The sequence below is a fragment of the Numida meleagris genome, chromosome 12, assembly GCF_002078875.1.
Source record: "Numida meleagris isolate 19003 breed g44 Domestic line chromosome 12, NumMel1.0, whole genome shotgun sequence".
Lineage (NCBI taxonomy): Eukaryota > Metazoa > Chordata > Aves > Galliformes > Numididae > Numida > Numida meleagris.
The window spans coordinates 17315732-17340611 of NC_034420.1; the positions used below are offsets into that span (position 1 = coordinate 17315732).

The 24880-nt window shown below is 51.6% G+C and overlaps 1 protein-coding gene across 4 annotated transcripts; it reads right to left on the bottom strand.

Annotated features, from left to right (window-relative positions):
- On the bottom strand, positions 1102–24481 carry GRXCR2 (glutaredoxin and cysteine rich domain containing 2). 4 transcript variants are annotated; one of them, XR_002442957.1, is made up of 5 exons: positions 19834–24474; positions 18154–18369; positions 17250–17462; positions 11453–11654; positions 1102–2624 (listed from the first exon to the last, which is right to left on the bottom strand). XR_002442957.1 is itself a non-coding variant. In XM_021410974.1 (4 exons), the coding sequence occupies exons 1-3, from the start codon at positions 20113–20115 to the stop codon at positions 17283–17285; spliced, it is 678 nt and encodes a 225-aa protein (XP_021266649.1). In that variant the 5' UTR covers positions 20116–24474; the 3' UTR covers positions 1102–2624; positions 17250–17282. The 4 variants fall into 4 exon arrangements, 3 of the variants coding, with proteins under 3 accessions (XP_021266649.1, XP_021266648.1, XP_021266651.1); XM_021410974.1 differs by lacking the exon at positions 11453–11654; XM_021410973.1 differs by lacking the exons at positions 1102–2624; positions 11453–11654 and having other exon boundaries at positions 16720–17462; positions 19834–24472.

Below are 24880 nucleotides of genomic sequence, written 5' to 3' on the forward strand. Positions count from 1 at the left end.
CAAAACAAGAAATAAACAGCAAAAAATAATACATGCTTGATAACTGGGAACAAGCAGTTTTAAAGCAGCAGGTTTAGAGCACCGCAGTGTAACTAGCAGCACACTCAGGGCTGCCAGCTCTCAGGGACGGAGGTGAGCGGCTGCTGGGGGGCACACCGCGAGCACTGAGCTGTGCGGGAGCAGCTGAGGGTTCCCTGCGGGAGTGGGGCTGCACCCACAGGCCGCCCCATAGCGGGGTTAAAAGTTGCTTTTCAGAAGCAGACAGGGCTGGGCAGCGGAGCCCCCAGCTCAGCCACATCTCGGCCCCACGCGCAGCGCCAGGGCTGGCAGCTGGAATACACACCATGGGTTTTGTTTCTAAAAGCAAATCAAAGCTACCGATCAAACTCCATCACCAGCAGTGTTGCAATTAAATATCTACAGCAGAAACCTGTTCCTAGTGAAATTATTTTCCTCTGCCAACTGTTCCATTTCCCCGTGTAACAAAATGTGTCATCCTTCTGGATACGCAGAGCTGTGCATATGTCACAGCACGGAAGGGTTGGAAAACTCGCAGGCTTTCTGCAGCACTTACACAGCCTCCCCCAGGCCTCAGCCAGTGGCCACGGTGCGGTATGCGTGCACCTGCACGTGGCTGCAGCAAACAGAGCAGAGCACGGAGCCCTCGGCCGCAGGAGCGGGCAGCAGGCGAGGATGGAGGCAGAACGTTTTCCTTCCATATTTCTTTCCATACGTTTTCCATTTGTCGTTAGGCAGCCCATCACCCTCCCAGGTGAGCTGCAGGTTTCTGTGCCCCTGTCCCTGCTCAGCTCACGTGCACAGGGCTCAGTGGGAAACACCTGACAAGGAAAGTGCTAATGAATACAGCACTGTGGAAATACCTTGTCACACGGTGGAGTTAACGCTCCCTAAGGTTTCCAGAAAGGAGCCATGTCAGGCTCATGCACACGGCAGAACGAAGCCCAGAAGACAGCAAACAACACAAGAGGAATCGGACAGACACAGCAGTGTCTCTGTAATGTTCTGTAAATGGAGAACTGAATTCCAGCTGCCATTCAGCACGCAGCACCAATCTTCCTTCCAGCAATCAGAGCTGATACCTGAGAACAGGACTTTTTAATGGAAATGTTCGCAGATTAGCTGTAATACAGTAATGAAGGGAATCAAATACTGATTTTCTCAACTTCTGAGTTCGTCATGTCAGCACCATGCCCGCCGTTCCCTGCACGTGGCTTCAGGCCGCTCCCCAGCAGCAGTGAGCGCAGGCACTGGGCTGCAGCGCGGGCCGGGAGGAGCCCTGGGCTCGGGATCCCCTGCTCCCAGGGGAGGCAGAACCCGGTGTGGGGCTCCCGCAGCGCACAGGTGGGAACTGTTGGGAAGAGACCGGATCCTATTGGGCCGGTGTTGGCCACACACAACTGCTGCTTCCACGGTGGAGAGAGAACACAAGTGCTTACTGTCCTCATCTCAGAAGCCAGAGCAGTGCAGGAATAAAACCATTAGTCTTAGAATGGTACACGGCAGTTGGAATAGCAGTCATTTGAGAGTTTTCTCAGGCATTCAAAGCAGTAACTTAAGAAGAATCAAGATGTTACTGAATGTATTTAGTCTTGGCCATTACATTTCATAAATATTTGGTGTTCGGCACTCAGACTCCAAACTCACAGCAGTCAGCTCAAACAAACCATGCAGGACGCTGGGGAGTTCTGTTCCCTGTAGTAGCACAGAGCAGGTTCATCGGGATGGCTTGCACCAGGCTCGCCCAACCCCAGCCCACCGCACCACGCTGCCAGCTCCTGAGTTCCACCGAGGGCCAGCGCTGAGCTCAGGGCGGCTGGGAGGGTTCCTGTCAGCAGCACCAGAGCGGGTCTGCACTCCTCTGAGCTTCACACAAGTCCGAACTAGCGCTGTACTGGTGCATGTGTCACAGGAGGAGGAAATACAAAGGAGATGCTCTCGGCTGGGCACTTCTGCACCTTGCTGATCCCCCCACAGCTGTCCTCCTCTGCTCAGACACAACCAGAGAGAAACGCTTCCTGAAAGAATTCATATGTACGTAATTTAAAACTTCTATTGAGGCATGTCCTTACAACTGGGTATAATTACACTGGCGGGAGCATCATAACCAAACACTTCCAACACCGCCATCAGGGCTGAAATAATGAGCAATGTTGACTCGAGCAGGAAGCAGCAACCCCGCTCCAGTGCTGAAGCTGAGCTTCATTTTGGCGCGGTGAAGTCCAGCTCACAGCAGTGAGCAGTGCTCGGCCGTGCTCGTGCCTCCCGGAGCAGACACAGAGCAATGGGCCGGCGAGGCACCGGGCTCCTCACAGCAGCCAGGGCCATTTCTGTGTGGTGCTCCGCGTTCCCCGATGCAATGCGTAGTCTCTAGGGATGGTAGCACAAATTCACAAGAAGGTGCCGTTCTCAAGCTTACATTTGTTTCTCTGTGATTTTCACAATCAGCATTCCAGTCTACAGTCTTCTTCTTTTTCCCCCACCTTCACACGTTGAATTCTCTCTCCTCAATAAAATGGTACCAGCGAAGATCAGATAACGGCCACGGAATTCCGATGGCAATGAAGATATGCTGTTCCCAGGAAACAACACAGGTACTTCTTCTCCTGCAAAGCAGAGAACAGGTTTTAGAAGAACCATCTAAACTGGGGGAAGCTTTGTTGTTGTTAAGCGCTCTTCCCACGCCAGGGCTAGACGTGGTGTTCTGCAGCAAGGTCCTTCTCTACTTTGATTTGGATGCAAGCGCAAGCTTCAATAGTGTGAAAGAAGCAGCTCTGTATTTGGCTGAAAACAGAAAAAAAAAAAAAAAACCACCAAAAACACTGACACTGTATAAAAGAAAACCTAAACCATCCCTCCCTCGCCCACACCTTTGCTCTGCATGCTGAATTCTACCCATTTGCCAGCCCTGCCTCTCCAGTTTGCTCAGATCTTGCAGACACAAGCAAGCCTGGAGGTTGGCTACAGCGTGAGCGGGGCTAAGGCTTCCCTAGGCTGTTCTCTGCTGCAATAGAAGAAAAAGAATTTCTCAGCTGAAGCCATCAAGAGAAAAAAACAAAAACAGGAAAAAAGACAATTAACTTTAACAAATAGGTCAGGAAAACTTCCTTTCACATGTTCACAACAAATGAACAAGGTATTTTCTATCTACAGCAACCAGTTCATCTTTCACGGCTACTTTTGCTGAAGACAATGAGCTGACTGCCTTGGCCTATCCATCTCAACCAGACGTGCCACAGTTAGCAGAACAAAGCAGAACAAAGCACTAATTGAGGTAAGTGAGGATTCTGAGGTTCGCCCTAGGGGATTTTAAAATGTTGTTTATTGAATCAATTATGTTCACAGTGTGACAACTGCTTTTTCTTTTCTTTCTCCTCAAAGCACTGCAGACTTTTAGGCAGGAAAGTGTTGAGGAAGAAAAGGAGGAGAGGGGAATTCAGTCAATGAATAAAAATCCGAATGGGCAGATACAAGTCATTATCCAGTATCTTTCCAGCAAGCAATGACTAATCAAAGCCTAATCAATATATTCTTTTCAACTTAAGTTCAAACACTTAAATCTCAGCCCCAGGAGATCAGGCTTAAAGGAGCTACATTTACACTACTTAAGGCGCAATGATGCACTCAAAACGCAGAACAAACCCTGCCCACCTACCACATTCTGCACCTCTACAGCTCCAGCTTACAAGCTGCTCTCTCTGACGTGCCGTGGTCGCTGCTCCGTCCCAGAGGAGCTGCCCCTGGCTGCCTGGGAGCTGCCCTGCCCCGTGCGTCCCCGCAGAGCTCGCGCGGTGCCGGGCGCTTCCCGCAGCGCAGAGCTGCAGAAAAGCCGGGTTTGTACCCACGGCATATGCCAGCAGCTGCACTCCTGGCTGGCGGGACAGAGAGCACACACGATGTCTGTAAGCAACCGCACAGCTTCACGAACCCTGTAAGATTTCCGTAAGAGGTTAAGTGATGCCCAGGAGAAGCACATTGTTTGAGAGTGGTGAAGGCGGTGCTGTGCTCACCTCGTTCCCACTCCGAGCACAGAAGCAGGGACGCTGCAAGGCACGGGCACAGCGTGCTTTGCTGCCTCTGCAAAGAGCGCCGACAGCTTCCACTTCTCTGGAACCGTGACAAAACATTTTTCAGTTAAACACTGTGATTGGAGCTCAGCTCCATTTGGCAAACACTACATTACGGCCTTTCTTTACTTTCCACTCCATATATATTCAAGTCGAGGGAAAGGAATCTAAAAAAGAAATCAAGAAGTGAAAATGACTGAAATGCTGCAACATTTCAGAGGCAATGGATAAACCACTATCTACATAACAAAAATGTATCGCTAGAAACGCTCCTTAAAATTGCTCTAGCTTTGCCATTTGGAGTGCTTAACACCAGCAGAGATCACTCTGATTTCAAAATGCAGGGACAGGGCACTGTGGGATGGGGCCCTGACAGGGTTGTTACACATTTAAAGAAATAGGGCCACCAGAGAATAGATTCATATGTCAGTAACAAAAACAGCGATTAAAAAGATCACGGTATTTCATGTCCAAGAATAGTTCCACAAACAGTTAAGTTGTCCCTCTCGTCCCATAACATACAGATATTAATACTGACTGTGAGTACACAAGCTCTGTTGCACGCACTCACCTTCCTGGCGCTCACAGCGCTGTCTCCTGCTGTTCTCGTGGCTCTCTAACCCCAGCCCACACTCCTGCAGCTCCCGCTGCCCTCACCTCACCGCAGCACAGAGCAGCACCGCTGTCGGGACAGAGCAGACCACGAGGGTGAATGGTCGGGCTCTGTGAGCAGCAGCCTCACTTCTCCAGGCCAGCCAGGCCCAGTGCAAGAAAAGCAGCGCCTGTCTGATTGCACCATCAGGAAGGATGCAAACCGGGCGCTGGAAGAAGCCAGCCAGCTACAATAGAAGCAAGGAGAACCCTTCCCGGGCCTCGTCACTCACGCGACACATCTTTTAGACCCTTACATAACAGCTATTTGCATTGCCATTTATTACTTGTGGGCAAAATGTATCTCAGAAATACGCTGTGGCCAAGCCACTACAGAAACCTATCTAACAATTTAAAAGAAATGAAATGCATACACACAGCTGTTGCCACAGGGAGACCAACTTTAGAGGTAAAACAGAAGTCCGTGCACGTATACCAGACACCTGGCTCGTTTGTATTTTTCTTTTCCAGAGCTCTGCAGACACAGCCAAAATTTTTAACAGATTTCTATCACAGCACTGAGCAATACCGTGGTCTCGTTTTCTCATCTGCTACCTGTGTGCTGCCTCCAGCCTGCAAGGCAGGTTTTGTTGCTCGCTGTCACTGCTTACACTAGCAGAGATGTCTACTTCTGCTTTCTTTTTTTTGTTGTTTTGTTTTTAAGCAACAGCAAAAGGATCTTACAGTTATCAAGAATAAGCAGACGAATGAACAGTCATGCTGTGGTTTGAACTACATTTCCATCTACGGTTCTTGGGGCACGGTTCTTGACGCAATGGGAGAGAAGTCAGGATGCTGTGAAGGACACTTTAAAATAAAAGTGTAAGTAAATAAGCAAAAGAAAACCTTTACAAGAATTACCCACTCGGTCCCCGCAAATAATTAAAGAATCACACCTGGATTGTGGATTTCCAAGTACATCTGACAAACAAATTTCTCCATTAGAGAACTGAAATAAGAGATAAACAATGGGAAGTGTGGGCTCATTATAGTTCCTCACACGTGAGTCTCATGAACCCGGCTGCGAAACTGCTGCATGAAACAGGCACAAACAGACGCCTTCACTCATCAGAAACAAGGTAAAAGTTGAGGTGGAAGCAAAAAACCCTCGTCTGCACACCAACAGAGCGACTGCTCTCGCTCGCTCTACCAGCAGCTGCAAATTTTTACCAGTTTTGGCACAACCTGAACCCCCAATCTCCCCAGACACAGATGTCCCAGAGCAGGCCTCCCCGCGCGCTGCCGCAGGACGCACTGCCGGCACAGCCAGGCCGCCACGAACCAAAGGCCTCTGAGCGCTGCGAGCCCCGGGCAGCTCCCACCCTCCCTCACAACTCCTGCTGAAAGACAGAGCTACTGAGGTACACAGGGCTGCTGCGGGAGACCGGCTGCGGCCATCGCAAATGCACCAAGCTGCCAAAAACATCTAACGTTACCGGAGAAAAATGGGGGACGTGATATAAATCCACGTCGGCTATTTGTGACTATTTCAGTGCAAAGGCGCTATAAAACCACAAATTGTTATTGCAGTATTAGCTCGTGCAACGAGACATTAGAAAGAAAAACTGTTTCCATGCCTAGGGGAAATCAGGAATAAGAATAAATTACAGAAATTGATACAGACATACATACCGTGTTTTAAAATGTATTTGAAGTAAAGCTATTACCATAATAAAACTAAACCCATTTTTGTTCCGCTTGTTCTCTGTAGACAAAAGAAAAGGTCAAATATCTTTTCAGCAATCGAAAGATGGAAGGAATCCAGACTTAAAACACCAAGTTAGTTTTAAGTCCGGACAATGAGGTGGTTTGAAAACATTTACCATATAATTCTAGGAAGAAATTCAAGGAATAAATAAACCTACCGTCTTCACATCTTGTTTTATGGATGACTGAGCAAAAGCTTCCAACACACAGCCCAGCAAACCTGCCCCAGAACCGAGGCTGCCCTTTTGTGAGAGGTCTGTCCTATAAGGCAGGAACAGAACACCAATTTATTTCTCTCCCTACTCCGAAAATCTTAACTCTCCTTTAGGAAGTCATTGCCTTGAAGTCTCCCCGGCCACAGGATGGATGTCAGCAGTGAATGCCCAGCACCGAACCCAGCTATGCGGGTCAGCATTACTTATTAATTTTGCTGTTTTACCGTTCCAGGAGAAAAAAAGGGCAGCTCAAGGAAGGTATTGATCTCTGATTGATTTCTGGAGCACACAACTGGCAACGCCGCATCCTTACCACACAGTCACAGGGAGAAGTCTATTAATGAGATCCAACTACTAAATTATTGACTAGTTAAGCACGGCAAATTTGGTCTAATTGTTTTCGTGATGGGAGTTTAATTTAAATGTCTTTAGTATAAAAAGTCTAGCAATATTGTTCAGGTAGTGTCAAGGAGGGTTTCAAAAGCCTAAAACTAAATGAGAAGTAGCACCCAGCTTCCCAGCTGCTGCTGCAGGAGCACCAGGACAGCTGCACAGCGCCCCAGCAACCCTGCTGTCCTGCGGGAACCGGCGTGCGCCAGCAACACCCACACAAAAGGGAGAAAAATGACATTACCTAAAGCTGTGACAGGAGAGAAATATTTTCCTCGATGCGTGTTCTCCCCAGCTTACCACCCGCAGCACAAGGATGAATACCCGTGCCGCTCTTGTGCTCGCCCTGCACACCTCCAGCCGGGCCACGCTTACAGGCACACAGGGCATGGCACCAGCACGGCTGTGTCAGCTCTTGCAGCGTGCCGAGCACCGCGGCACCGTGCAACCAGCCGCACACACCGCTCTGCTGCCCTTCCCGGTGCCCCTGCCGGTGGCTGAAGCTGCTGGCACAGACGCTGCACGGCGCGGGCCTTCCTGCTCTCCTCACACTCCCAGTGCCCTGAAGAGCTTCACGGAGCTGCCGCTGAATTCTGCCTGGCAGCGCTTCGTGGGGGAGAAACAAAACAACTCCGTGCACAGGAGGTGTCCCTCTGAACTCAGGTTCTCATCTCTTTCATAGCGCTGTTCTCTCTTCAGGGGCACAGTGTACAATTTCCCCACTCAGATCACTCACATCTCCTCATTGCGAGTTCTCTTATTACTCTCCAGTGCTAGTACGTTGATACTGTGCCTTTTGCATAATTCCTGCCTCTATTCAGACACTAATGTCACCGCAGGCATCCATGCAGCTGAAGCCAGCCTGTTCCCAGGCAGTGCGCCTCAAATCCCCGCTCCAGCTGCAAAGAAGCAGCAAGGCACACACCACGGCAGCACCTTTCCCAGACCGGGGCAGCCAGAAAGCAGCTGTGGGCCGCTGGAGGAGCAGGCACACTTCTGCACCGGCAGCACCAGCACCCACCACTGCAATGCGATGCTGGCGGGAGGAGACGTCCACCTGCACAGAGGGAGCAGCAGCCGGGCCCCACGCCTCCGCGGGGCTGCAAGCCCAGGGGTCCCAGCAATCTTCCAAAACAAAATGGTTCAAAAACCAAGAGCAGCGTGTCCTCAAATTGCAAAGTCCCACCACTGCGCTTCCAAAAATGCCTGAATCAGAAGGAACTGAACTTTGTCAGAAGATTACTTAATAAACATCCTTATAGCTTGCAGCAGCTATGTGGACCTTGCTAGAGAGCACTGTCATTCTTCCCAGGGAACAGCATAAGGCAGAAGTAACGACTAATTACAACAGACACCAGAGCAGAGTAAGAACTAATGGGGTTGACATCAGCTACAAAAAATTGTTTTTAAAGAGTCACGTATATCACATACCTGCTTATTTCACTGCTGCAGGAATTAGAAATTCCACTCTGATCCTGCATAAAGACATCTCTGTGCTCCACTCTGCACAAACACTGATGTCTTTCTCCCAGGCAAAGTCCCACGGCAGCTTACATCTCTGGGGCACAGCAGGGCTATCAGAGAAAGAAAATTGTTTGGGAGCGGGAACACCCCCTGCCGATGGCTGGTAAGCAGGAGGCAGCTGGCAATTTTTAACTGCTGGCCAAGCATCTGCTGGTGGACATGAGAGCAAAGCGGACGCCCTGGCTGTGCCTGCTGTGCAGGAGCAGCGGGGCAGATTTCTATGACTGCACAGCAGCACACGGATAATTAATTTCCAGCGATTACTTGTGCTTTGGCCAGAGAACCCAACCCAGAGCCTGAAGGCACCAGCAGAAAGCTACGGGACAGCCACTGGCACTGCTTTACACACAGTCCAGACAAAGCAAAGAAATTGTGATTCATTCCAAGCGCTCAGAAGGCAACAGACAGCACTTTCCGGGGAAGGGGAGCACAGCAGGCACTCAGGCCCTTGCCAGTTTGGGTTTTCCAAACTCTCCTTGAAGAGATTCCTCATTCTGGGACGTATACCTTGTCCACATGAGACAGTGAGTTTTTGTTGCCATGTTTCTCTTCTGCATACTAAGCCAAGATTCCTCAGCTCTCGAACTGGAAGGACTGCCACTAGAAGAGACACAGGAGTGGAACACCAAGGGTCCGCACGCCCTGGGTTCTTACAGTTTCCACAGCCTCTAAGGGCTCTCATCTCACCTCCTCTGCGGGGACTCAGGATGCCACATGTAACTCGCAACATGCTAGAGGCACAGCCAGTGTTGTTTGAATTCCCCCCGAGCTCCATCACAGAGCAGCTTTTTGTAAGAGATGACGGCCCAGCACACTCCAGGTCATGGATCAGACCGTGGCACTGAGGCCTCTGAGCGCTGCAGCCAGGCTCCATTCTCCGGGCACAAGGAGCTGCCACGTCCCGTGGTGCCTGAGGCTCCGCTCCTGCCCGAGTCACATCCATTCTTAGAGAATGGGTTTTTCCAACTTCTCTTGTTTAAGTAACTTCTCTAATAAGGAGAAAACATCATTAGGAAATGTGATCTGTAACACAAGATAAATCACAATCAGGTATTAAGCTTTTATGACTTGACTAAACTTCTCCAAATTATTGTCTTTCTCAGGATTTCAGGAACTACAGTCCTGCATGTCGCAATTCTCCTCTGGCAAATAATCCCCATAGAGAAATCTGATGATAAAAGTACATTAGAAGAGTTAAAGAAGCAGATATTACCATTTTTTAATAAAAATAGAGTCATTGGAAGACCTCGCAAGCACAGCAAACATGCAAGCAGAAACGCTGGAAAATCAACAGATTTGTATTGTTTTAAGTGTAACTGAGTACTCCTGCTCCACGCGACAGGGGCAGCGACCACAGCTGCGGGGGGTGGCACTGCGGGGCAGGGCAGGGACACAGCTGTGCATGGGCTGAAGCTTGTGCTCGTTGCTGCCCACGGCCCAGCTCCCGTTCTGAAGCCCATTCCCTGGGCAAACACACTGCAATTCGATTTACAGCGCTGCCCCGTCTCATTTATTACACATTTATTTCTGTATTGAATTGGACCAACGACAAGGACAAAACTATCTATTAGGAAACAAATTACAGTTATTTTACAAATTACAGTTATTTTATATTATCTCCAAAAAATGGCCGGCTTTTAGAACCACTTTGTCTTTTAATATTTAATGACCCAGATGAAGAACAGAAACCTCGGGACGGTGCAGAACGCGAGGCCAGCTGGCAGGCAGCCCGGGTTAAGGACTTGTCAGGGATAAAAGCATGTTCTCAAACGGCACTCGGCTGGGTCTGTGAGATGGAAACTTTATGGGGCTCAGTTTTCAGAACTCAAATACATCATGTCAGTAAAACGAAGCATCTTCATGGAGTGGAGAACAGAAAAAAGGCATTCTCCAGGACGAGTGCTTTGCTACCTTCAATAAAACTGCCACAGCAGCACCGATGCTCTGCTCTCTGTAATCTCAGAGCACTCTCACTAAGTCGCTTACAAAGAGAGCACAGTCCTGGAATTAAGGGCCCCGCTAAGCCTGAGCTGCAAGACAGAACACATCTCTGAACGTAAGACAAGGAGCATCTATGAGCACTTGGGACTAAAAGGAGTCAAGCTCTTATTTCACTGCAAATAAGAATCCAATCACTGGCCCGGTATTTGGAAGAAGAGTTCTTTTCAGGGAAAGTCATATGGCGTTTGATTTCCACACAGCAGCACAACTGCTTAACACATACCCTACAGAAGCATTCTACTTTACATGCCAAATTGCAAATATTTCTTGCAAACTCAGCAACTGGAATACAACCCATGCAGTATCACTGGACCTTATCTGTAACTGCACTCTGACGCGAGCAGATTTATTTCCCATCAATGAGACTGGGAAACAGCAACATCAGACTGCTGGCGGTGCAGGGACGGACCCAGCGGCAGACAGAGGACCTGGCTCCCGCTGGCTGCCCACGTCCCAGAGGGCTGCTGGCTCCTGGGGGGGATGTGGCGGTGCAGGCAGGAGCTGGGGAGCACTGCAGCCAGCCCCGCGTGGCTCCTTGGGCCCATTCCAGCTGCCGGACATCTGCCTGCAGAGCATCAGCAGCAGAGAGCAGCTCAGAATCGCCAAGGCACCGCACGGGAAAGATGCGTGCTGCAGAATGAGCAGGCAAATAATCTCCAGCAGGCTCAGGATAAGCTGAAAATTTGCATGCTTAACGCGGTTAGAATACGTGTTTTTGGGGACGGGTATGGTTTTGTTGGTCTCACTTATACAGTAACCAGCACGCAGGATTCCCAGGTCTGTGCAGCTTCTATTGCAATACAAGTACTAAATAATTAACGCTGAGGATCATGAAAAGTGCTAACTAGCTTTGTTAAAAAAAAAAATCAGGCAGCTTACCTGTTTTCTCTTCCGCTGTTTCTACAGCCATGACATGCTCATCCATGGGACTGGCATACCGGGATAGAAATGCACAGTGCAAACATTACTGCTCGTCGTGCAGGAACAGGGAACTGCAGCAGGAGCAGCGCTTGTGAGGGTGTGCAGGGGCTTCCCACAGCCCTGCTACCGAGGAGACGGGGCTGCAAGGACCTTGCTCGCACTAGGGAAAGCAATCAACACTCATGTCAATAATGAAATCTAAAACTTAAAGCGTAAGAGAATGTATTGAACTCAAATAAGTTACTGTCATGTCTATGAAAATAAAAAATGCCAGACCGGAGAAATACTGAACACCAAATAATGACCAACATTAAATCATACAAAGCTTTAGAAAAGGAGAAGTTGCATTTTAAGACCAAACCCATTTGGGTAACGCAATGACGAAGTGCATTTACGGGAGCTCTAAAATTCCAATTGAACAGAACCTTGCGTTCTGCGCTGAAGGTCGGCTCCAGCACAGGCTGCTCTGTGCCCAGCTCTCCTGCTTTTTACTGCTGTAGAACGCACATCAGCTTTAACAGTGCAAGGCTCTCGTGTCCTGTTGCACGCAGAGGCTGGAGGCTTCCCCACAACACGCTGCTCTGAAACGGCAGCAGCCGCACAACTTCATTAGCAGCGGAACGTACCCTCCACGAGGCCCAATCGTGTGAAACAAAGAGCCATTGACATAAATCTTCCACTAAATAGCAGGCTATGTTACCCAAGTATTTAAACAGAAATAGACTCAATTTCCTACGCAGCACAGAAAAAGAAAGATTACAAGTCTGCAAGCAGAATAACGGCCGGGCGCTCCCAGCAGAGCCCCGCAGGCAGCACAGCACAGCACAGCACAGCACTGCACAGCACAGCGCAGCGCAGCCCTGCCCCGACGTGCAGCCCGCGGAGCCGTGTGCCCAGGGGCCCGGCGCGGCCGCTGCCATCGCTCTGACACGGGACTCGTGCATCTCTCCCGGCCCCTCGTGTCGCGCCACCGAGCGAGGACTCCCCCAGCTCGGAAACGCACAAGGGCAGGCAGCTCCTGCCGCGCTTCACCTGGGGCCACAGCCACCCAAGCTTCCGCCGGCACGCTCGGATGCGCGGCCCGCAGCCAGGGGCCGCTCCGCAGCGCAACCCCGCCGGCCCGGGCGCGGTGATGGCGGCGGCCGCTGCAGCCGAACGCTGCCCCCTGGCGGCTCCGGGCGGGCAGCGCCGCGCGCGAATCCCACCGACGTCGGTTCCCCCCCGGGGATGCCCGAGCCGCGGGGCGAGCAGGGTCCCCCGCCGCGGGCTGCCCGGCCCGTCCGCTCCTGAGCAGCTCCGGAGGGCGGCTGCAGGTCGGCCCGCTGCCAAGACATCTGTCCCCATCACTGTGAGAGGTCCCCAAACAAATCCTCGACGGCAAACCGCAGGGTGACCCTGACTTTAAGCCATCGGCACCACAGAAATGACATTTTTTGCTGCAGCTGACAGGCAGGAGTGTTTCTTGAAGACGGCAGAGCCCACTCCACGGATGCAGAGCACAACACAGAATCACGGAACCACTGAAGTTGGAAAAGACCTCTCAGATCACCAAGCCCGACCCCAACCCACCCCCACCATGCCCACGAACCACGTCCCCAAGTGCCACATCTCCACAGCTCTTGGGCACCTCCAGGGATGGGGACTCCATGGCACTCTGTGCCCCAGCACCAGAAGCGGCCACCCAGGACAGAGCCGCACACCCAAACCACCCCGTGCCCCCACCCAGCGGTGCCCGAGCACGGCCAGGTTCTGCCACATCCCACTGCTCACCAGAATGGGAGCATCCCATCCTCCCCTTGCAAAAACAGACAGTTAAAATCAGTAATTTCAGATCTCATTGCATCTTCCTGCAAATGTATCGATTGTTTTCCACAAGAAACAACAAACAGAATTGATTCCATTACTCATTATGCTGAATCCAGGGAATTAAGACCCCTCCTGCCTTTCCTAAAGGGAACGCGTACTATCATTTATCAGAAGCAGCAGTTTTCAACCATAGCGATGTTTCTTAGAAGTTACTTGGGGAAAATAGCAGGCCTTTAACAGCAGCACTGTGTTTAGCAGCAGAAAGAAATCACTGCAGGTTACACATAATGATTTGTATAAAAATGAAATATTCCGAAGTAGCGAAGGGCTGGTTTTACAGCAAAATCAAATGGAGCCCACATAAATCAAGCTGACAGCTTCAAAGATTTGCAAAATATAATAATGTTTAAATTCATAAATATCCTGATTCTTTCTTTTTCAACTCCAAGGAAATGAAGTAATGACATTGCAAAATCAGTTGAACCTTTCCAAGTTCCTTCACTTTATTACTGTGCTGCAGAGATCGTGGCTGGGAATAAATGGGAATTTAAAACAATATTCTAGCAGCTGGGATGCAAATGCCCCAGTGCAAGCAGCGTGAGGGGTACACGTGGGCAGGAGGTGATGGACACAGCCCTGCCCCAGGAACCCACCTACTCTGACTTTGGGCTCTGAGAACAGCCCACTGAGCCTCCCTGCAGCACAGCAGCACTCCGTGGTTCTACTTGCAGAACCCTGTCAGAAAGAACAAGAGCAGGAGCACTGGAATCGGCTTTAACTGTGGGATTTGTGAGTAACTATGGCAATCCTCTCTTCAATCACACAGAGTTCCTGGTTAAAAGCAAGTGATGCGCTTTGCTGGCACACAGAAATGAGGATTATTTTAACCTTTCTGCTCTGTGCCTCTGGCTGTCATAATTAGCCTCACTACTCACCTCCAACTGCCCTTCTTAAGTCCTATAGAAATTTAACACTGAATACGATTTCTATTTGCATTTCTATGCTGGCTCATATGTTCCACAATGAAATAAAGCAGCCCTGCTTCTCCTCTGACCTCTAGCTGCCAAGCACTCAAGAGAATCAGCAAAGGACAGCCCCTGCTGTCTTTTTCCCAAGTTTGCACAGGTTTCCAATTTTATTTCAGAGCACATCCACAGGCAGCCATAGTGTGGCAGTGTAAGCCGGGCAGTCAGCAGGTGCGATGCCCGAGCCTGGGGAGATACAGCTCAGGATTCCTGCAGCAGGACAAAAGCAATGGAGTTTGGGTTTTCTGGAAAGAGGAAAGAAGGAGAAAGAGAGGAAAGAAAGAGAAAGAGAGGAAAGAAAGAGAAAGAGAGGAAAGAAAGAGAAAGAGAGGAAAGAAAGAGAAAGAGAGGAAAGAAAGAGAAAGAGAGGAAAGAAAAAGAGAGGAAAGAAAGAGAAAGAGAGGAAAGAAAGAGAGAGAGGAAGGCATCTTTGCCATAACCCTCTTCTAGGGTAATAAAAGAACAGCTGTAGATGATTAAGAGACACAGATGATTAACAGAAAGACTACAGATTAAGCACATGTACTAAAGTTCTGGCACTTCAGCCCATGAGGAAATTTGGATTTTTCCTAGGTTCTCGTCAGAGGCCATGGCACCACTGCAGGGACTCGGTCCCATTCGTAAGGAGTCATCCAACACCATGAAGGGGGTGGTCAATGGGAATGAGCACATGCAAACATGCCACTGCATCCCTTAGAGACCTAGATACCTCATCAGCCATTGTCTCTACACAGACAGCAGAGACAGAAGGTGACCCACTGAGACTGCCTGCAGGAGTGGGAGCAACGTGAGCCCGGCGTGCTCACCTTGCAGCAACAAGGGCAAATTGAGCCCAAAGTCAGCATGGTTTAAACATCTCATCCTGATGGAAACACTCACAAACTCTTGGGATTTGTGCCAAGGAAACACCCTGTGCAGCACCACAGTTCATCTCCATCTTTAATGATTAAACACATGTGGCCGAACCAAAGAGAATGGAGCTCTACTGCTCACCTCAGTGCACACAGGAACCGGCCACGCCAGAGGGCAAGGGCCCGTGGTGATAAAGGCCATGGCTCACCCCTTCTTCTGTGCTGCTCCAGGAAAATGCTGATGAGAGGGAGTACAGGTGCACGAGGGGCACCGCCACCCCACGGCCCGGCCTGCCCCATATGCCGCCATCCTGCATGGGGCTGCGGCCCGGGGCGAGGGAGCGGGCCTGGGCCTGCGGGAGGAGCGGTGCCGGTAGCACCACTCAGCATGGCACTGCTGCAGGAGAAATCAAACACCCCCGTGCAAAATAGGAGAGCATTTACCGAGGAAATCGGGCCTGTGCCTGACCCAGCAGCCCCACATCACCGCCTTTATCTGCCACCCACAGCCCAACCCACAGCCCCGGCTCAGGATGGTCAGTGCAGCCGGACGGGGACAGCAGCCGAGGAGCAGTGTAACCACTGAGCAGGAAGCAGTGACCTTACCAATGTGTGCTTGCGTCAGCTTTGTTGTACACGTTTAAGTATCAGACAACAGCTTCGCCCAGTTGCTTTGTTCTCACCCCAGACCTTTGAAGCCAGCCCGCCAGGGACCAAACAGGGCCGCTGTGGGGCAGACTGCTCCGTCGGTCTCTGACCCGTGTAGACTCCTCTGCCTTCAGTAATACCCGAAGGGCTGCATTTATTCACACTGCAGATCCCAATGCGATAAAGGAAGCAAACCAAGTATCAGCTGTATTTTTATGTGCTTTGTTTGAAAATTAAATCATTAGTACCCACTGAAAAAAATCAGCGGTAGACAAGTGGAAGTCCAAGAGCTATGAGGGCATTGCTTCCAGCCATTTCAGTAGTCTGGAGAAACCTCGCAGCCTGCCAAACAGAAACTTGGCGGCGAGCCGCCCTGACTGGGCCTGCGGCCCCAGCACACAGCGCAGGTGGGCAGCTCTGAGCTCAGCAGAGTCTCACCGGTAATGTGCAAGTTAATGCAGCCTTAGCATTACTCATGAATATGCAGTGCAATGATATACGGCTTCGGGGAAAAAAACCAAACAAACACATTTCCCCCGTTTGCTCCCACCTCCTGAATCCCCTGCATTCTGCACCACCAGAGGCAGCCTGCAAACAATTCAGCATCATTGCTCCACCTTAACTAATTAGAGTTTACCTTCTGCAGATTACATCATGGGATTAATATTGGGCAACTGGAGTCCTGCTCGCTGCCAGCCTGATCCAGAAAAGTGCTGAGCAGCGGAGAGGGGAATTTCAGTTCAGCACTTCCTCATAAGTAGGCTAAAAACTTATTCATTTCTAGTTGCAAGAATAAATTACTGTACATTTCCAAAGCTCCACATTTGGGAAAAGTTTTCTGTTTCCCCCCATAAGCCAAACCCCAAAAGAATCATCGTGTCCATTAAAACAGATGTAAGAATCAGCAAAATCTTCAGAAAAAGCTTGTGACACTGCGAGTTCAGAGGTAATTACAAAAGATGGTGTGATGTTAAAATGTTCAGCAAATTAAAGCCCAGAGGAGGCACCGCTTTGGCTCTGCACTGCTGTCATACAGACTCGCACCCCACATGTTACTCAAGCTGTGCCCACTGCTGCTGCCTTCCACTGTGCTGCCGGCGTGCATGCTGCTGAGCTGCCAGTACAGTGCTGCAGGCACTGACCCACGCCGAGCTCCCGGTGCCAGGGACGGTCCTGCAGCATCCCAACACCCAAGTGCAGAACACATCACGTGGCTGTGCTCACCCCATGGGGCTGCACATAGTGCGCTTGCAGAACAGGGGCCTGATTGAGCAAGTGTGTGCAACAGACAAGAGGAACAATAGGTAGCAGAGGTGCTGCGTTTGTATTTACGGTGAACTTGTGTAACGTACTTCTCCCATCTTTAAAAAGTTCCCATTAAAGCAGAGCGGCTTGAAGTGAAATGATGCAAAGTCCCCAACAAACCTCGGTGCAGTGCTGGTGGGCGGTGCAGCTCCGTCACGCAGCGCAGATCTGGCAGGGCTGCACGCCGCTCTCGTTGCAGGCTGGGCACCGCAGAGCCCTGTAGGATTCCTTGAATCTGTTTGCCAGCATTGAAAACTTGCTGCCATGGCACAGCGAGCAAGGAGCAGAGCCCGATCCTTTACACTGGGAGCAAGTGCGCTCAGAATCTCTTTCCTGCAACAGAAAGATCACGAAAAACCCTGTTACTCAGTGTCAGGCATCAAAGTCAGTAAATACCTGGGCTGCTCTCAGCTTCTGCAGGGCCCTCCTAGGAGCGAGCCCTGAGCGAGGCTCCAAGCAGAGCATCCCAGGCGGTCTGCATCGCGCATGGCAGGGTGGTTTCGGGTTGGCAAAGCTGTAGTGCTTTGTATTTACCCTGCATGACAGCATTTGTTTTGTGGGATCAAATTGTGGTCAGATTAATTGGGGTTCTGACCAACAAAGACTAACCTGTGAGAAAATAAGTGGAAGGCACAATCTCGTTTCAGCTGATATTGAAATTTTAGCCTGGGGAAGTCTCAGCCACATGGCAGCTGTGTTTGGCCTCGTCAGGCTGCAGAAACTCAAGCTGCTCTCGCTGATGGAGGACGGACCAAGCAGGACAGAGCTCAGCCGCACTGCTGAACATCAGTGATCTCCAAAGGAAAACCAAGTGGGAGGCACGAGGGCACTGGAAGCAGAACGGCGATCCCCAGGGTGCTGGCTGTGCTGCAGCAGTCATGTCCAAGTGGGGAGAGGAACAAAGTGATGCTTCTAACCCAAATTTAGCTGAAGCGACAGATACTGGCATAGATGGGGCTTGGATGGGAACACCGATTTATTTGACCAGAACTGGGAAACAAAAGTACTTCCAGTTTTCTCTTACCTGCATGTACTGGTTGCAGATAACCTTCTTTTCCACATCTTTCTTGTGTCCAGCGCCAATTCTTTCTCTCCTTTCCCGGTACACAAAGGCCCAGTCGCTCACTCCCTCTGTCTGGACAATCCTTCTCATGAGCTCTCTCTGGTCCATTGGCGCACGGATGATTTTCAGGTTGTTAGTGTAGATGATGATCTGACCAAAGTCGATAACCGGGGAAGCCTGTGAGAGGATCTGATCAGTGTCCCGTCTGTATAATACGCTCTGCAAACACGTTTTGGGTGGGGAAAGCTTCCTGGGATGGAAATTCTCATTTCAACCCAGAAGAAATGAAAAACCCACAATGCTCAGAGCAGCAGAGCTGGCATATCCCAAAAAGCCTCTGCATTGGGGACTGAGCCACACGTTTCCCTAAAGGCTGAGCAGTTTGGAGGGGGTGTCCATGGCTTCGCCCAGAAGCAGTTCAGATGATGGTTACCTGTTAGGCAGCATTTGGTGGGGTTTTCAGACTTAAAAGAAAACTTTTCCTTGTAATTTTCTAATGCTGACAAAGCAGTCAGATGGGGTAAAACAATCTCATTATCTAATGCTAAACTGCATTCCTAACAGCCAGCGTAAATAGCCATCCATGAGGACACCCGCATTTGTATTATTTTCTAATGGTTTTAAAACCAACCTTGGTCTAGTCGTAGACATTCAAAAGCATCATTTTGCTTTCCTGGTCATTCTTTCCCTCACCTTTCCCAGGTATCACATGGCAGTTACCACATCCTATTGCTTTGCATACTCTTCGTATTTCACTCTGTGCAAGTATCAGTGTCAAGAAGCAGCACCCGATGGCTGTGCTGGCAGCTGGGCACCGCTGTCCCATACCAGAGTCACAGGGGCTGCGAGCACCCACCCTGCCCACAGCAACAGGCATGGAGCATGGAGCGCCCATGTCTGCACAGCAGTGGTGTCCCCACACACTGAGTGTGCACTGATACAAACCAGAACCGGTGCTGGACAGCATGGCTACTCCAAGTACTTATGGTTAGGGAGACTCGGGAATGGAGATGAGCATTACCCAGGAACGCAGAACCAATTAATGGCATAGATAGGATCACATCAGTGCTCTGTCTTGGGCAGAAGAGATTCACAGTGGTTCGATATTTTCGGTTAAACCAGATGCCCAGGGTTCTAGCTTAGTACAATCCACGTATCAGCAAGCCAGGGCTCCTACAGGCAAATCTGAGGCTTGATTTAGCTCCAATAATTAACAGGGGGCTTGCTCCAAGACACAGTGTCACGGGCATGGCCTTTCTGCCAGCACAAGTCATGCAGCTCTAATGCTTGAAACGTACCTAATTGAGATAATATCCACCTTACGCTTGACTGTTCTGGATGCATTAGGGTTATTCTGTACAGATATTGGTATACGTGGAAATGTTTCATCTTATTCTATAAAACAGACAGATGCAAATCAATCTGGTGAGGACAGAGGATGAAGCACAGAGCAGATGCTGCTCTCTTGCCAGCAAACCCCCACAGCCTGCAGCGCTTACGGGACGAGGCCGAAGATTTACGGCTCACGCTGCTAACAAAGTGGGTTACGCCTGAAGGAAGCCCCTGCGCACGGTCCCTGGGGCCACGTCACCACCCAGCACCCGCCCCGAAAGTCCCGGGGCTGCGGCCAGCACCACTCACCCCATAGAGCCCGCTGCCAACGGGGGGACAGCCGGGGCCGCTCCCATCCTCCCCGCAGCCGCCGCCCCGCGGCAGTCCCAGCGCGGGGCCCTCGGGCAGCACCCCCGGCTCAAAGCTGTGCCGCAGCCGTCGGGACTGCTCCACGGCCGGCGGCTCCAGCGCCTGCCCGTCCTCGTACACCTGCTTCAGCACGCGGCCGCTGCACGCCGACGAGATCCGGAAGCGCACTTTGCGGGGCCGCCCCTCGTGCTTCTGGCCGGGCTGCTGCTGGGGCTCGTCCATGGCTGCGGGGCTGCGCTGCGGGCCCCGGAGCTCGGCTCAGAGAAAGCTCCCCAACCCCCCGCCGCACCATGTATAATTCAGGTTTCTCATAGCTCCTCTCATCTTACAGCAAAACTGACACTGCTGTGTTAAATATTGATACAAGTTCACGAAGAGAAAACACTGAAATGCATGGCAAGTTCTGCAGAGCTCTGGTGGATGGGGACGGGCCTGCAGAAAATGAATGGGGCGAGCGGGGTCACCGGAGCGAACGGGCAGCGCCCACTGTGCCCTGCAGCCTGGGCTGTGCCAAGGCACCGACCCGCAGCTCACCCCCGGTTCTGACAAGAGGAACATTCACAAAGAGAAGTTCACAGAAAAAGCTATCCTGTCTCACAAATAGGAATCAGGAATAATTCCTCTTCCATTCTGGCTCTGAAACCCTGAGAGTACAAAGCTCCGTTTCATTTTAATCCAAATGCGTTTCTCTGCAGGGCACTGGAGATCCAATTAAGATTTCATCCTCTTTTGCTTTCAGCCTCTATTGGCAGTTCCTGCAGGCTCTGGGCTTCAGTCCCACTCTCCATTGGAGCTCCCTCCAGGGGGCACGGACGGGGCTGTGGGGCAGCAGGAGCAGCTCTGGGGGGGCTGCAGTTCCCGGGCCTCCACCAGCCCCACAGGGCCCCTCCCGAGCAGGGCTTGCCTTTCATTTTGCAGGGAAAGGATCGGCGTGTTTAGTACAAAATGCATCAATGGATCAACTGCTGGCAGCGCTCAGAGATCTCCTGACACCTGTTCACACCAAGCGCGTGCAGCAGGTGAAAGCTCTCCCTTTCAAGCTCCAGCATTTCAGTGCATTTCTGCTGCTGAAGGCAGTTGCATTGGCTGGAACCTGAGTGGAGCGTCCTGCCAAGGCTATTACTTATCGTTCACAACCAGAGCTTTATAGCTTAACATTCTCAGTACACCCATTTATTATGTTTATTAGGAGTTGGCCGTGCAGCACCAGGAGGGGCCCAAGTACAGAGGTGCCCCTGTGCCTCCCCGTGGTGCTGCACGCTATGCCAGGGACATGCAGCAACGCGCCCATGTGAGTGCAGCTGGGCACACCTCTGCATTCTCAAGCACCATGCAGTGCCCGTGCCACCGCCTGCCCCACCCCAACAGGAGGAGCTCACATTGTAGGAACACAGATCTGCACTCATCAGACCGTGCGCTCGCTGCATGTACCTGGGAGCCCCATCCACCTCTTTCCCTGACTCGTCCTGCACCAAGCAGCCTCCGCAGCTCTGCTGTTCAAAGGCACAGCAGAGGTCCTAATTGCCACGAACCACACTTTATAAGGTACCTTAATTGGAGTTCATTTTCTTCTGATTAAGAGAACAATCAAACAGGAAACAAAGTTGAAAGCAGCGATGAGAGCACCACTGCCACATCAGCAGCTGAGCAGAGCAGCTCTCACACGCAGTTATGTGCAGCGCAGTCACAGTGCCACGGACCCACAGCAGGCCCAGAATTCCCATGCAGTTCCTTCCAGGAGCAGCCCTGTGGCCACCAGCACACTGCAGGCTGTGCCAAGCCCTGCTCACAGCACCACACTGGGCTCCATCCTGCTAAAGGCACAACAGCGATCCTGCACACAACAGTGAGATCACCAAGCTCCACGACCTGCATTCTCACTTGGGTTACCCCTTTAGCCTTCTGTCCACTGGGTTTAGCAGCGTGTTCTCCCAGCACACAACCAGTCTGCACCCCCTCTGCGCATCAGGAAGCGCCAAATGCTGTTGGAAGCATACTGGAGGTTTGCAGAACAAAGGCAGACAGCCTTGCCCTAAGGAGTGTAGCATGTTGCTTTAGGTCTATTGCAACAACAGAGGATGTGTACAAACGAGGACAGATAGAGAGGTGGTGGTGAACTGCACTGCAGCTCTTTGAAGACATGTTTCCACCTGCACATTTTGCTGAGAAATGTTTTGTTGTGCTTTACTCATTTTCGCTTCCTTGGAGCAAGCGCTGTGGTGCTTCTCCTGACGAAGGTGCTGGCAGCAGCAGGCAGGGATGCACGCAGTTGTGCACACAGGGGATTCAGCCAGGCTGTGTCCCACTGCCCGTACCACCCCTGCATTGCTGAGAGCGGCAGGAGGAAGACAGCTGCAGCCAATGTCTAATGGAGTTGGAGGGGGCTCTGCGTGCTGAAGAGAGTAGGAAGTAAAAGCAGGAGGGAAAGATATCCCATGGGGTCACATGTGGGCCTCGCTGCTGGCATAAGAAAAGGTTGATTTTTGTGTAAACACTGGGAAAAGTCTCACCAGCACTCGGACACCCCTGCACGCACAAAGAGGAAGGTTCTAAGACCTAACAGGGGAGAAGACAGTGGTATTACCACAGTAAATACGGCGCTAAATGAGGAAATATCTGCATGCCACGTTAACCATCACTGCCTGTGAGCAAGAGGAGGAAACTGTCCTCCCTGTGCTGCTCCACAGGTTCCCCACAGCAGGGGCAGCCCAGCCCCACACCCCCTGGCAGCCTGCACAGGGCTGTCACTGCTGCGGCTCAGCCTGGTCCCATGCTGCCTTTGGCTGCTCTCCATTGCGTCTGTGCTGCAGGGGCCCACAGCACCGCAAGAGTTTCATTCCAGCACAGCACGGTGACAGCCACAGCCTGTGCTCCCAGAGGGGCACTTGCAAGCAGCACAGCAGCAGCTGCACCTGCCCTGAGCCCCATCCCATTGCCACACGCGGCACTTCCCTGCGCTGCTGAGCGCACCCAGCACAGCTCTCCAACAGCAGCAGCACAGGGCGCTGCCAGCTGCAGGGACCCAGCCATGGAGACAGCTGCCACCACTCGCTGTCACACAGTGGGCCTGTCCCATCCTTCTCCTTGCCCCAGGGAGAAGATAACCTCATCACTCCGATCCCACAAAGCAAGACAAGCCGCTACCATTTTGCATGTACTCTCTGCCAGCAAAGCCCCATGCCTGAACTGCACAGGGGGTAGCCTGCAAGCACCCAATGTGCCATGGAGACATAGCAGCACCCCTGGACAGGACAGGCATTGTGCCCATGGACTGGGGCTTCTCAGGGAATGGTGGGACAGCAGGAATCCACTGCCACGTGCAGTGCCCTATGCAGGTGCTCCGTGCGTGGTGGCTGGGAGCAGACTGCAGCTCCAACCATGAGAACATCAATGTAGTTGCTGCTCATGTGCAGCACCTCCACCTGTGGGCACCTTCCAGCATCACGTGGGATCACAGCAGTATTGTGAGTGTGCGCACACTGTGGCCATCCATCCCATGCTCTGTCCTAGGGCTCCTGCACTGGGACCATTGATGCCTCCTGAGTCCACGTGGATCCACCCTACACCTTCTGCATCTCTGGATGATGTGGTAAAGCAGAAGCCAGGCTCTGCTGCAACAAACAGGAGCATGCCGTTCACTTAAAGAACCCTATTTCACCTCTCCTCTCCCTGCTAAGTACTACTGCACCACATGTCCTTGCGTTGAAGAAAGTTATAGCATCTCAGTGATTCTGAGGAAAGGTGGCAAAAAGGGCAGGACCAGAGCTTTTATGTGTAGCAGAAGAACATGTCAGCAGCAAGCCACAAAGCATTTCAGAGGCAGAGCTCCACACTCCCTTGCTCAATAAGCACTGCTTCACAAGACCCCATGCTTCCAGGGGAGCCCCACAGAGCTGCCCTGTGCTGCTGGGGCTGAGCTCCTGGGAGGAGGAAGACACAGCCCCACAGCCCCGCTGTGGGTCTCAGCCATAGGGATAGCATGGGTGAAGGAAGAGCCCCGAGCATGCACAAAAATCCTGAAGACACAAAGAAACAAAAACCAGGAAAGAGTGCTTCAAAGAGGGAAAATCCCAAGGCTGTGGCCCTGCCTCAGGCAGCAAACCCCTCTAGTTACTGGGAACTGTGCAGTGAAGCCAGAGCTCAGAAAAACACAAGCGCATGCAGCAAATGGCAGAATGGCAACAACAGCACAGAGGAAAGCAGTACTTCCCCACAGGCACCTCCAGAAGCACAAGGGCTGCCGCCAGAAAGCACAACTCTGGTGTTCCATCACCTGCACAGAGACAGGTGAGCAGCTGAGGTGGGGTGGCCCCAGGCACTGCTGCTGGGATCCCCCCGTGCTCAGCTCTCACCCCCAAGAAGCCCCTGTCAGAAAGCCAAGCCCAGCTCCAGTCACAGCAGCACAAAGCTGAGCCACACATCCTTCATGCAGTAAAGCACACACAACAGCACTATCCCTACACAAACACCACAGACCCACTCCCAGCACTGTGCTCACCAGGCATTTATAACCCAGCCTCTGCATTCTGCTGGCCAGGAGCACCTGGGAGCACTGAGGGAGAGCAATAGCGCTGCTCTTGGCAGCTGTGTTTAATTAGGTAACTGAATCCTGACGCTGTTTGCAGTCAGCCCTGTGTGAAGAGCAGCTGAGAAGCGCTCAAAGCAACATTCAAAGACCCACTGGGCTGCTGCTCGGGTCCATTGCTGCTTGAAAGCTTTTATTTCTTCTCATCTTAAAAAAAGAAAATCATTCCCCTGCAGACTCAGCCCTTATCGGGTAGGTGGCAGGAAGCAGGCTTAGTGCTCGATGTTCTGTGGCCCTTTACTGCACCATGGGCACAAACAACAGTGCTTGGGGCAGAGCAAGGCAGAACTACATGGACAGGGTGCTGCAGGGATAGAGCTCCATCGGTGGCTCCTTGGGCCCCCCACACCCTTCCCTCTCCTAGAGCAACTCCAGTCTCAGGCCATGAAGCCATTGCCATGC

What these genes read in the sequence shown, in the direction of transcription:
- GRXCR2 (XM_021410974.1), bottom strand. Translation starts at nt 20,115, where the DNA reads ATGGACGAGCCCCAGCAGCAGCCCGGCCAGAAGCACGAGGGGCGGCCC. An exon ending in TTGGCAGCGGGCTCTATGGG is followed by an intron (nt 18,370 to 19,833) that starts GTGAGTGGTGCT and finishes ATCCTCTCACAG; the next exon opens with GCTTCCCCGGTTATCGACTT. An exon ending in TCTGCAACCAGTACATGCAG is followed by an intron (nt 17,463 to 18,153) that starts GTAAGAGAAAAC and finishes TTTCTGTTGCAG; the next exon opens with GAAAGAGATTCTGAGCGCAC.